A 13327-nucleotide genomic window follows, 5' to 3' on the forward strand; every position below is an offset into this window, starting at 1 on the left:
CAGTGAATATTTTCAAAACTATTTGGATAAAATCTAGCTACTGAGTTCACATTCAGTGCTAATGGTGCATTAGGTTTCTCCTTCAAATTGGAAGAGACAAAAAGGTGAAGCAGCCAAGAGATGTACAGTAGGCCAACTCGCCGGAACATGGGACTCTCTGTCGGATGTGGAATTACATTTCTGCCAATCTGATTATGGCCAAAGGAATTACACTCCCAAAATATCTGGAGCGCCTCACACTGGGGAAGCCTGCAGTAGCTGAAAATGAGTCTTGTGTTATCACCCCTTCTTTCCCTTCAATCAGAGTCAGTAGAAAAAAAATTGTCTAAATGGCCTATTAAAAGAAAATGAAATACTTACAAAAGAATCGCACATCACCAGCACAACATTAGGCTTTCCACAAGTACCACAGCTCTCGTTAGGGCGGAGCAAAGGCTTCGCCTTTACAGATCCCCAAGAAACAAATCGGGCCAACAGAAGGCACAAGCTAACTATTGCATAGTTTGTAAAGCAGGCTTTCCCCATTTCTTCCTTAAGATCAGAGCAAAGGCTCCAGCCCCTTCCTTTCAGAATTCCTTCTCGGAACCGTTTTCACTTCGCACAGCCAGGCAGACGATCTGATCTTCACTTGACTGAGCCTGCCGGATGATTCATTCCACAGCTGGGAAGCTCGTGATCGACAAATAACACTATTATGCCTGGAAAAGGAAATCAAAACGGCTGCTCTACGGAAAATTACCACTCCCATGATACATCTTGCGAAAATTTAGTTATTAAAGCCTTTGGTAACTGAATGTGCTAAAGCGGTCTTCTCGTCCAAAGTTAAGAATGTGCAAAAAGCTCATCCTTTTTTATCATGCGAAAGGGGGTGGGGGACGGACCGGGAAATTAAATAAATAAAAAATGAGATGTGAACCATAGTGTAATCATGCGACGAAGGAAGATACAATGTAAATACTGGACCACGGACCACTGTCTGTGAAGTAAGGAACTAGCCATAGGTTATAATAAAATTAGGAAATCAGAATACTTGTGCAGTAATGTCGTTCTGTCCTCGCCACCTAATGATAGGATCCTATGCAAGAATACATGCTTCGTGTAGAAAAAAAAACAGAACTCAATCCTCAAGGTGAAATTTTGCAGCGTAATTCCCCTCGCCCCCCAAACGATTGCTTGCATTTCTCGCAATGCAATTCAGTACATGTTATAGTACATACGTTCCAGCAATAGTTAAGAAAATCATTTAAAAAAAAGTGCGTTACACCCGGTAATAAAAAGGGAGTGTAGTCTCCCTAATTACTTTAAGGGAAAAGTTCGAAGCTGTGTACAATCAGTGATAGTAACTGCGTGGAATCTAACAGAAACGTCTCCGCCGGTGAACCACAACTCCCATCACCTCCGCGAATGCTGAGACGGAAAAGCTCGCGTGGTTTGCCCTCTGACGTCAGGAAAAAGGGAGAGGAGGTTGAAAAATAAAGAAAGAAATAAGAACTCGGCGCGCCTGCGCGGTTTTTTTTTTTTTTTTGAGAATTTTGAGGAAACGATTCTCGGTGGCTGCTGGTACTAGTAGTTGTGCCTGGCCGCTGCGACAGCCGGTGAGTGAGCCTGTTGTGCGGCCCCGGGCGAGGCTCTTTCTTGAGCCCTCGAGCGCGCTTCTTCTGCCCTCGGTGCCTGGTTTTCGTCTTCTTTGCAAAAGGAAACGCGATGAATCTGGCGCTTAAACCGATTTGCGATTTCGTTGCGGGAAAAGCGAAACGATCGGGCTCGCCGGGCGGTTCTGAACGCCGCGTCCCACCTCCTCCTCCATGTGTCCGCGGCTCCCTTTTGCTACGTGGCCTTTGGCCTGGTCGGTTCTTAGGGTGGTTCCAGTCAAGGCATCTTTTGCACCGGTGCCATGTCGCACCCCAAACATTTGGTGCAGCGTCGCTTCCCGTTTATAATTCCCTTGGCTTTCCCCATCATTTTCCTTTCCTAAAAAGTCTACTGAGAAAGAACTTCATAAAGTATTTAATTGATAAAGACATTTATTGTGCAGCTGCCCTACCTATTTTATTGCCTATTGCAAGCAAAGCAGGACATTCCTGCAATAAAAACTTTGTCTGGAAGATCCCCGAAGAAGCATGCTGAATCCTCATTCTTGGTTATAAACTTTACATGTAGGGTACATGTCATCACATTTGCCGTGTACTTTTCAACGGGTTGCCTTATATTTCCTGCTGTAGTTGTTTTCCTGATAATTATTTTAGGCATACTGGAGCCAAGAGACATTTGTTTTGCTGTATATGTAATTGTGAAGGACGTTATGGGCATTTTTAAGTATAGCTATTGATGACAGCGATGATCTTAGTATATGTGATTATATAGCTATGCTAGCAAGTGTTGTGAAACAGAATTATATATTCAGACAATAGCATTTTAAATGTTTGCCCACACAAGATTCAAAGAAATTCCTAATTCCATTCATATCTCCTTCACCATGTTTGTAATTATGCTGCTTTACATTATAGGTTACTTTTAACAATAGTATAAAATATTTTGAATATTCTGGCTGGAGAGTTCCCTCTGGAGACTATTAAAACAATACTTATAGATATGATCTATTATTGAGAGATATCTGAAAGTGAAAAAGACATGCTTTATTCAAAATGTTTACTTTGGCTGGGTTGAACTGAGAAGCAATATAGTTGTGGGGAAAAATAAGCAGGAATAATACTTTTGTTTGTTTTGCTCTTTTTGTCATTGAACTAATTTTTTCTTTAATTGCCATTTATATATATATATATATATATATATATATATATATATATATATATATATATATATATATATATATATATATATTTGCCCAACATTCCAGAGCTTATATGCATTCCACAACTTCTGCAACATGAGGGGTGAACAGGAACGCATAGGTATCCAAAGTGGAGAAACATGACAGAAGTACATATGACACAATGCAAACTCTGGGATTTACCTACTGTAGTTACATCTGACATTAAGATGCAAATACAAAAGGCCAGGGCTTGTGTTATTGCAACAAAGGTTTCATTATTTTTAACACCACAATTATTTTGGATTGCGTGTCCTGTATATGCTGTCTAGTTGAATTCTCTTATATATGCAACTGTATGTCTTTGTTAAACATTTCTTTTAACAGAGCTACGCTGCTGAGTAAAGTACTACATTATTTTACAAATATACATCAACTGTCTTCATATGTATCAGTAACTTTCTTACATTGATATTATCTGTAGCCATGTCAAACAAGGAAGTGAAAGCAGCATTGAAAAGTGCCAGAGATGCAATAAGAAATAAGGAGTATAAAGAAGCACTGAAACATTGCAAGGTAATAGTCAAACGTCATAAGTTGTCTGCATTAAAATGTTACTGTTCATAATACTGTAACCATCTTTAATGCCATCTCAGGAGGGTGTCTTCACTTGCATGGTTGTTCCTCTTTCTCTTTGCTGTGTATTCTTTTATACTATTTTCTGCAGCAGTACCTTTCTTATCCTATTTGTTTTCCTTTTATAATTATATAAAACTTCCTGGTTCATCCTATTAAGCCAGAGTTTTATTTAACCTACTTTGGTGAATTAGGCACAATCATTTTACAGCCTGCTGTGGTTGGGTTCATATAACATACTAAGCCACAAGGAAGCATTTATCATTTCAGTATTGTTTAGCATCATTTGTGAATCCAACCACCGAGCCAGGTTGTTAGTTTGTTTAGTAATGTCTTCAGAGACTGGCACTGGCAGGTTGTTTTTCCACCAGCACTTTTATATATAATGAAAATGCTGGAAATTTTCATTATTCCTTGCTATCAAGATTTTTGCACAATTTTAGATGTTATATAAATCAATCTGAATTTTTGAGTAAAAAATTCCCATCTTTAAGATAATAAATCTGAATAAGACTTTTAAGCTCTTAAATCATTTAATAAACATTTATCTGAATTGCAAAAAGAATAGTTTGATATTTTCATTTGAATTTATGTTTAATAGGCAGTATTGAAACAAGAAAAAAATAATTATAATGCTTGGGTATTCATTGGCTTGGCGGCGGCTGAATTAGAACAACCTGAACAAGCCCAAGGTGCATATAAGAAGGCTGCTGAACTTGATCCGGGCCAGTTGCTGGCATGGCAGGTATATATGACATTAATCCCATTTTCCGTACAAACATGTTTATATCAATGTAAGCATATCTGTTTATAAGAAGAAGTTGTAGATCTTCAGAAAATACAATAATATGTTAGACTCAAAGGTAAGAAGCCTTATGTTGGATTCTTCCTGATTGAATGTCACAAAATAGAATCCCCTCCTCTTTCCCCCCCCTTGGTTAGTAGCTCATTTGCACATATGCAATATAATGTTTATTATTTAAGATGCTTTGTATGCCTTAGCACTATAGATTCTTCATTTTCAGCCCCCAGAATGGGTAGCAGAGCCTCGAAACAAAAAGCTTTGTCCAGTGGAACACTCTGGGTTTTGGGTCAATGACAGTTTTTTATTCCTGTTGCAAATCAAATAGTTAATGTTATATGAGAAACAGTTGGCAGTACCTTAAAAGATTATACGGGTGATCCTCAGTTTACAACCATTCATTCAGTGACAGTTCATAATTATGGCACTGAAAAAAAATGGATGTACAACCAGTCATCAAAGTTTCCACTTGGGAATTACTGATGTAACATAATCATGATTGGGGCACTTGAGTTTCTGGCTCCTAATTACAATGTCATAAGGAGCCAGAGTCATTTGATCGCCATTTGTGACTTTCCCTGCTGGCTTCCCACAAGCAAAATCAATGCTTAATCAAAGGCATCACAAGTTGCTCCGGTAAGTCATCCCTGCTTTCCTTCTGGCCTGCAGCATTCCTGTGTATGGCCAGCACCAACCCTCCCAGACCCTCCCCCAACTTCATGCAATTTTTTGTGTGGCCTGTGCCAGCTCTCCCTTGGTTTTACCTACAATCCACTGCACCCCTGAATTCCTTCCATGGAAATCCTCCCCTTCCTAATTAATGCTGTGTGTCTTTGGGTTATGATGGCAACCAGGAATGCCTGGGATTGCTGCTGCTAAATGATGCAATCATGTGATATCACCATTTATGGCTGCAGTCACTTAACAACAGCAATCCTAATCCCATTTACCATTGTGAATTCAAAGGACTACCTGTAATCACCTCTTGTTTGTAAAGAATAACTTTATATATTCTCATCATGAATTGCTTTAATTCATTTTCTGTTATTAAATGCTTTATGTTGGAAAGTGTAGTCCATAAAATAGATAATGGAAGTTGAGGCCTTATATCACACATCAAGCATTTGCTTCCAAAGTGACATTGTTCAATTTCACCCAGGGCTTAGCAAATTTGTATGAAAAAAGAAATCACACAGATGTCAAAGAAGACTGGATTAAGGTTTACGAAAAACTACTAGAACTCTATGAAAAGTAAGAAATAGTTGAAGATTTTTTTTGTCATTGGTCAATCTTCTGTCATATGTATTTAAAATATTATTTTTAAAAAATGAGATTTCACCCACATATACTTTAGGTGGGACTATTTCACCCCTTTTGTTAGTCTGTATGCATCTCTCTCTCTCTCTCTCTCTCTCTCTCTCTCTCTCTCTCTCATTTTAAGAACATGGATGTTTTCAGCAGCAGAACTATAGTGAAGGATTGTTAGTAAACTGTTTATTCCTTCAGTTAGGAAAAACCTTCCTCTTCTCATTTTTTCCCCTGAGAATTATCTTGAAAAGAGGCAGCAAGCAGCCCTCAGTGTATTAAGTTTTCATCTACTACAAGTGGTATTATTAATGCTAAGTCCTCATTCAGAATGACTGAATGTTGTAAAATTAAAGATGATCAAATAGCAGTGAAGGAAGCCATGTCTACTAGCTTGAGGAAGACAAAGATTACAAAGGATGATGTGGATAGTGAAAAAAACTGGTGAAAAAAAAAGCAGAAACCTAAAGGAAGATGGAAGAAAGATGACAGAAAGGTAGCTGTAAAAGAAAAAAGGTAAAGAAGTCCTTGCGGATTTTACTCCGCTAGTCGTTATTGACTACAGGGATTGGTGCTCATCTCTGTTTCAAGGCCATTGAGCCAGTGCTGTTCAAAGACATTTACAAGGTCATATGCCAGCTTGTTGTCACATAGCACTGTTATATTCCCACTAAAGTGGTACCTATTTATCTACTCTCATTTGCATACTTTCAAATTGCTAGGTTGGCAGGAGCTGGGGCGAAGACAGGAGCTCACCCTGTCACATAGTTCTTGTGTCTTGAACCTGGGCTGCTGGCTTTCCATCTGAAAAGCCCAGCATCTTAACCACTAAGCCACCACACTTCTTAAAGGAAAATTGAGAAAGGATTACAGAAAGCTAGATAAATAGCAATAGCACTTAGCCTTTTATACCGCTTTACAGTGCTTTACAGCCCTCTGTAAGCGGTTTACAGAGTCAAACTGATAAATATAAATCAAGAATAGGAAACAGGATAGGACTGCAAAATTCCAAAGGAGTTAACCTTAAAAATGGATATCTTTAAGCATTTTTTTCTAAGAAGTAAATAATTAATAAATGCATCTTATTTTTTTTAAGCACTGATCAACAGAAATGGTGTGAAGTATGTAAAAAGCTTGTGGAGCTGTATCACAAAGATAAACAATATCTTCAGGTTAGTTATAGTTTTGCTCATTTTTATTTTGCTCATTGTAAATGGTCCCTTTTACAAAAATTGCTTTGGGGTAGATACAGGAAAAACTAGTTGATTTTTTTAAATAAAAATTTGCTTTGTATCCCTTGAGTTTCCTCAAAATTATGAGGCATATTTAAGTATTCACGCGGGGACATGTTTGAGTGAGTATCAATCCTAAGACCTCTTAAAATTTACTTCGAAGTGGTACTAGAACTAAGCTTACTCTTGGATGCTGAAGCATTATTTGTGACAGGAAGTGTTTTGCTCATGTACTATGGCCTTCTGTGGGTCCTAGCGTGGTCAAGTCTAGCCATAACTCTATATGTGTTTGCTTAACGATTAGATTACTTACTAGACCCAATTAGAGTGGTAGTTTGGCTTAGCCGTAGCAAATTGTTTGTGTTTTAAATTATATTATACTCCCTTTTCATAATTGCAGAGTTTTGCTTTCTGCTAGGCTGTTTCTCTGATCCTCCAGATTTTAGGTTCCCCTTGGTTTTATTAATTTCCCTTTTAACTGTATTTTAGTTTGGGTTTTTGACCTTGTGGGTCCACGATGGATTTTTTCACAGCATCATTAGGATTAGAAACATTTCAGAAATTTTGAGTCAAACATGTTATGTCAATAGTGCAGGATTTGATAGCAATTTTACTTTTGTGATTTATAGGCAGATTGTCGTCATATATCATTGAGAGAGCCATTAGGTGAATCATAATTTTTAGAAATAAATATTGCAAGGACACCTGTGATAAATAGTTCTTTAGGAGTTGGTATATTAGTATGCCAGCTTGTGAATAACTCACACTACATTTGCACTTGATTGCTTCCATTATTGTCAATTTTCTATTATTCCATTGCCTTGAAATATGCTAGTTTCTTCTAGAGTGCTTTTTTGCTGTTTGAAGTATTGCTTTTCAAGTATACATGGACGTGGATTTTAAAAAGTAGTTTTTCTCAAGTATAATCTTTTAACTTGTAATGCTTTCTTCATCATTGCTAGCCTATTTTGATGCTATTTTGATGAGTTCACATAACTTACTCATTATCCCAGTTAGTATCTCAGTTGCTCAAACCATCACTTCTGTTCCCATACAAGGAAGAAATTATTTTTTTATTTTCATTTTAGAAACAAAATAGTATAGTTTTTCTATTAAAAAGAGAAATCACGAGAAGAATCTAATAATTCTGCCATTAAAATCTATTCAGGAGGTATTTTGTAGAGTATTTATCTTTAATCTTATGCTAAACTCCAAGTGATTACATCTGTAATACATCTGGAATTTTCTTGGCAGTTTTACAGATGTTATTTGCCAATGACTTTTTCCAGGTTTTTTCTTTCAGTTTTCACATTTTTAGTCAACTGCTGGAATTCCCAGATGGTCCCTAATTCAAGTACTAACTAGGCTAATACTGCTTAACTTCAAATCACTTGCTTTGATTACAGTTGACCTGAATTGAGATGTTGTTGTCCCTTTTTTTGATAGGTGGCACGAAGCTGGCACAAACTAATAAAAATAAGAAAAGAAGGAGGTGCAGATAATGTTGAACTTCATCAGCTTTGGAAGAAATTGGTCCAGTTGCTAGAAGAAGGCATACAACTTAAAGATAATGAAATAGAGCAATTGGTATGCAATTGGGCTGTCGCTTAGATACAATACTTACTGTTTTTGAACTCTTTATAAAAATGCAGTTCTCGCCTGGAAGTATAATTCAAAATGTTTGTTTTACTACGGTAGTGGGAAATTGACAGTTTGAGTAATACTGTAAATAAGAACAGTTCTGGATTCTAATTTACTAGTAAACCCTTTGACTAAAGACTGCTGCAAGCAAACCAGAGGAATGTGTTTGATATCTGTTAGTTTTCTTGCCTGGACCAGGGTCTAATGATAGATGAACGTGTACATACAAATATGTACATGTCCCTGTTTCCCAGATGTTAACAGGAGGCCTACGTAAAACAAGAGGTGAATTCTGATGATTGCTTAATCTGTGTAAAACTGATTGACATATATCTTGGCCAATTGGAAGTAAAACCTCCAGTCTACGTCCACTGTCATATTGCCTGAACTGAGATATTTTTAACGTTTTGACATGTTTTTAATCAATGTATTAGTAGCCAATTTAATAGTTAATGGTTGTACCCACTTTATAATTGATTTTAATGATGAAGATAAAACATAACTATTCCTCTGCTTGCTTTTTAATTTTTTTTTGTTTCTTCAAGCTTTGCCCCTTAAGGATTTTGGAAAGGGGTGGTGGTGGATTATTTTGAGAAAAGGAATGGTTGGCAAGGAAATAACTGCCAACTTTTTCATTTCTTTCTTTTTTAAGATCTAGCCACCCATTGGTATCTTTATGCTTTAAAAAAACCAAATAATAATCCACTGATAATTATTTGGCTTTCATTTTTATTTCCTAACTAGTGCTGGAATAGGGTTAAATAATTTTCAGATGATAGGCATACATAACACTAAGTTGGAATTTTGAATACACCATAGTGGAATATAATGAAAAATAATAATGGGTGGCCTTGCATGATACATTAAGCCCAAGTAAACCTCATTAGGGCTGAATATGAGTCTCAATATGCCAGCATTAGTTAAAAGCTTGCTAGTTTTTGGCTTTGTTGTTTCATCTTACAATGCTTACATTGTTTTTTCAGTTCCTTAATGCGTTTGAAGAGGCAATCAATTCTTCAGAACCAGTTCCAGGTGAAGAGCACAAAAAGCTTTACAAAGAATTCCTTCAGACTTTGTCAAAAGTAAGAATAATATTGAAATCTTAAAAGTGCATGTTGACCCCTTATCAATTTTTCTAATTGTTTTTCTATTTCTATTACAAGTTTCCTCATGAGTTTTCTAGAATGAAGAAGGCCTCTAAAGAAATGATGATTATCTATCCTAACATGAGTTATCCCCTGGAAGTTCTTTGCTTACACTTCATTCAGTCAGGTAATTTGACTAGCTTCTTAATTCTATATCAATTTTTATGAGTTTGTTCATTTTCTATTCTTGTACCTGCCATTGTGGTGATTAATGTTCTCTTATCACATATCTTGAAAATCTTCAGCTGTGCTACATTATGCTGATCAAGAGATTGCAAAATGAATTTGAGTAAAAAAAATCCTACATAACTTCCTTTGAAGATTTGAAAGGTTGAATTTAATTAAGGTTGATCTGGATTAGGACATCTTAACTGTAATCTAAGTGTATATTAAAGAGACTGAGAAAGGCCCTGAAAGGAGTTTTGTATGTATGTCTTAGAAACGGAATATTTTTGAAGGAAGAAACCTGGGTAAATTATATGCTACGGGATGCTCTGTGCACAGTCACTCATGCCCTCGTCCTTTCTCACCTGAACTACTGTAACCTCTCTACATGGGGCTGCCCTTGAAGAGCACACGGAAGCTTCAACTGGTCCAGAATGCAGCTGCGCGGGTTATCATGGGGGCACCCAGGTGCTCCCATGTTACACCTCTTTTAGGCGGCCTGCACTGGTTGCTGGTTGTCTTCTGGGTGCGATTCAAGGTACTAATTATGGCCTTTAAAGCGCTCCATGGCTTAGGCCCAGGGTACCTGCGAGACCACCTACTGCCACCGGTAGCCTCCCATTGTCCAGTGCGATCCCACAGAGTTGGCCTCCTCAGGGCGCCATCAGCCAGACAGTGTCGGCTAATGACCCCCAGGGGGAGAGCCTTCTCTGTGGGAGTGCCTTCCCTCTGGAATGAGCTGCCCCCAGAGCTTCGTATAGTCCCCGACCTCCGACGCGCCCTAAAAAGTTGGCTTTTCCAGCAAGCCAGCCTGGCCTGAACAAAACAAAACAAATTATTGATCACTGTTAATTTTAATTCGAATTCTTTTTTTAAAAAAATATCATTGTCAATTTTAATTGGGTTTGGGATATTCTGTTTATTTTTTTTTAACTTTTGTATTATGTGTTTCTTTTAATGTTGTACGCCGCCCTGAGTCCTTGGAAGAAGGGCGGCATATAAATCTAATAAACCTAAACCTAAACCTATATGGTATATGTTAGCATTGCCAGATTTTAAAAAATGAGATAAAAATTCCTCTGTGTGTATTAGGTAACTTGACTGAGGAGGCCCTCGGTTGTTGTCAGAAACTTTTGGATATTGATTCAAGAAGTGGTCCAGCTCTGATCATTTTAGGGATTCAGTCCCTCCAAGAAAGAAATTACAACGAGGCTGAAAAAAAGCTTACAGAAGGTAAGTGATAATAGAAGGAAAGTGGGTCAGTAATCTATTCCAGTGATTGAATTGGAGTGGGGTCTCATTCTATTTATAAATATCCCATATCTCATAGGCAGATATAATTGAATTTGGCCTAAACTTTCTGAACTGCACCTATAGTTGCCATGTTTCCCATCTTTCCCTCTACAGTCCATTAAAATGACAGCCTGTTTATCATAAAATTATTTAATGGCCAATTTGCCCAACAGTACTGTATTGGTTTTTTTTAATATTTAACAACAAATGCAAGATTATTTGGGTGCAATAATTCTCTGGAGTGTGAATTGAGTATGGCAAGGACCATCTGTTATTATTTATTTATGATATTTTAAATCAGACTTTCCTGCCAGGTTTGCAGCAGTTCAACCAGTGTCCAGTAGGATGGTGTAATTTAGGGAAGGTGCAAATGAAAAAGCATAAATACCAAGAAGCTGTTCATTCCTGTAATCAAGGTAATTGTGGATCAATATAAAATGTTATTTATAAAAATATAGACTGCTTTGTCACAAAACATTTAATAAAGTGATTATTATAATAAAGTAGTAAAAAACATTGAAAGTGATAAAACAATACTTTCAAAACTCATTCAAAACATGAATTGCAAATTTTACCTTAATATTTTGCAGTCAGGAGCAATTCTAATAAAGATATTTTCAAGTCATGTATGTATGTATGTATATGTATATGTATATGTATATGTGTGAATATTATTTCAGACTCTTCATTTTAAAAAGAATTGGTTTATTGGGTTTTGTTACATTAAAGATTTCAGATATATGAGTATTTTTTCTTGATTTTTTAAAATATGGTAAATATTTTACACAAATTGTTTTTAAGTCACAAAATTATGGAGCCTTATCACTGGTATCTTCATAATTAGAAATACAAGATTATTTAACATTTAAGCCTATATATGATCATGATATAGAAACTTTACCTGTTTACAGCTTTAAAGAGTCTGGAACAACTTAATGACCTAAGTTTCATTCAGCAACAAAAAAATATTGCCCAACATTTCAGAGCAAGAGCCTTCATTAAAATTCCAGGTGCTAATTATGCTGATGAAGCCATATCTTCCCTCAATCAGGTATGTGAACATCTTAAAAATGGCTTTCATTAATAAAATCTGGCGTCAGCTTTAAAAAATATTTGGGGCCTCAATTATACTCTTTCCGTTTATGGAACTATATTGTGATTAGATCTGGATTGTTCTTTGGTCTTAATTTTTGTGGGAGAATAGAGGCACAAAGCAACCAATTTGTACCACTTTTATTTGTAATCTTATATTTTGTCAACCTAGGACTGAACATGTTAAACAAATGGAATTATACGTTTGTAAATTAAAACCCTCAATTCACATTAACTTTTAAAATTATGATTATATGCTTTCATCTGGCATGGTATTTAAAATGTTAGAAAACTTACGCCGGGCTGCAGTTGTAATCAGCATTTATTAGATTCCATAAATATAGTGAATATAATTTTCCATGCTACCTTTAGAAAATACAAGGGAATTTTACCTTCAAAAGAATTTGATGCATATTACCAACAATGTAAAACTTTTATTTCCCCCAAAGTAATTGCTGAGTTCTTAGAATAGCCAGCCAATCTCTTAAAATTCAGTCTCTGAACCTTAGCAAATTGCAATGACTTATAAAGTATACTCTATATTCCTTTTCATAGAAGTCATCTACCATAGACTGCTAGGATTATTGTACTTAATTATTAATTAATTATTAATTGATGGTCAGATTTAAGGAGCTGTGCAACTTTTTCTTCATGCTCAAGCATCTTTCTTAAACTGCTATTTGTTTGTTAAGCCATTTTAAAGCTAATATTATTATCAACTCTTTCTATCAAAGGTATCTTAAGAGAAATGATTATGTACAAGTCCTAAAATAGGCTCCTGAACAGAATCTCTGGAAGATAGCCAAAATGCACTAACAGAATGCTAAAAGGCAGTGAGATGAGATACCTTTGACATATTATTTATTTATCTTGATTCCAGATAGTATACAAGGTTAAAAATATAAACTGTAACATAAAACTCATGGCATCCACAGCTAAAACAATAAACCTAATCACAACAAAAACAGATCAACAATAGCAGAAGTTGTCCGACCTCCTGGTCCAAATGCCTAAACAAATATTTAGGTCTTTAGCATCTTGAGAAAATCTAATCAGACGAGTGCCTGATTTACCTGGATCTCTGGGGGAAATGCCATTGTCTCCCATGATAACTACTGCCACAGAGAACGTGTGACTCCGTGGTCCAACAAGATATGTTTTGATGGAAGGGACCTGGATGGTGATACATCTGGTGGGCTGAGCAAGTTGGAGATGGCAGGTCCCACAAATGGCATCCATATGATTA

At 36.4% G+C, this 13327-nt stretch overlaps 2 protein-coding genes across 3 annotated transcripts in view; one reads left to right on the plus strand and one right to left on the minus strand.

Moving 5' to 3' along the window:
* ARSK (arylsulfatase family member K) overlaps positions 1 to 1381 on the minus strand; it is a 28469-nt gene extending 27088 nt beyond the window's left edge. Inside the window, exon 1 of the mRNA XM_032212533.1 lies at positions 361 to 1381. Within this exon, the coding sequence (XP_032068424.1) occupies positions 361 to 525 (165 nt within the window). The 5' untranslated portion in view covers positions 526 to 1381. The remainder of the gene's footprint in view (positions 1 to 360) is intronic.
* A 123-nt stretch (positions 1382 to 1504) lies between these two features.
* Positions 1505 to 13327, plus strand: part of TTC37 (tetratricopeptide repeat domain 37) — a 48758-nt gene continuing 36935 nt past the window's right edge. The window contains exons 1-11 of one of the 2 annotated variants that reach the window (XM_032213252.1): positions 1505 to 1595; positions 3255 to 3346; positions 4008 to 4151; positions 5368 to 5459; positions 6610 to 6685; positions 8192 to 8332; positions 9370 to 9468; positions 9550 to 9658; positions 10789 to 10929; positions 11304 to 11405; positions 11901 to 12040. In XM_032213252.1, the coding sequence (XP_032069143.1) occupies positions 3257 to 3346; positions 4008 to 4151; positions 5368 to 5459; positions 6610 to 6685; positions 8192 to 8332; positions 9370 to 9468; positions 9550 to 9658; positions 10789 to 10929; positions 11304 to 11405; positions 11901 to 12040 (1134 nt within the window). In that variant the 5' untranslated portion in view covers positions 1505 to 1595; positions 3255 to 3256. Of the gene's footprint in view, positions 1596 to 3157; positions 3347 to 4007; positions 4152 to 5367; positions 5460 to 6609; positions 6686 to 8191; positions 8333 to 9369; positions 9469 to 9549; positions 9659 to 10788; positions 10930 to 11303; positions 11406 to 11900; positions 12041 to 13327 lie in introns of both variants that reach the window. The other variant, XM_032213253.1, reaches the window with a different exon arrangement.

This window comes from Thamnophis elegans, chromosome 3 (genome assembly GCF_009769535.1).
Source record: "Thamnophis elegans isolate rThaEle1 chromosome 3, rThaEle1.pri, whole genome shotgun sequence".
Lineage (NCBI taxonomy): Eukaryota > Metazoa > Chordata > Lepidosauria > Squamata > Colubridae > Thamnophis > Thamnophis elegans.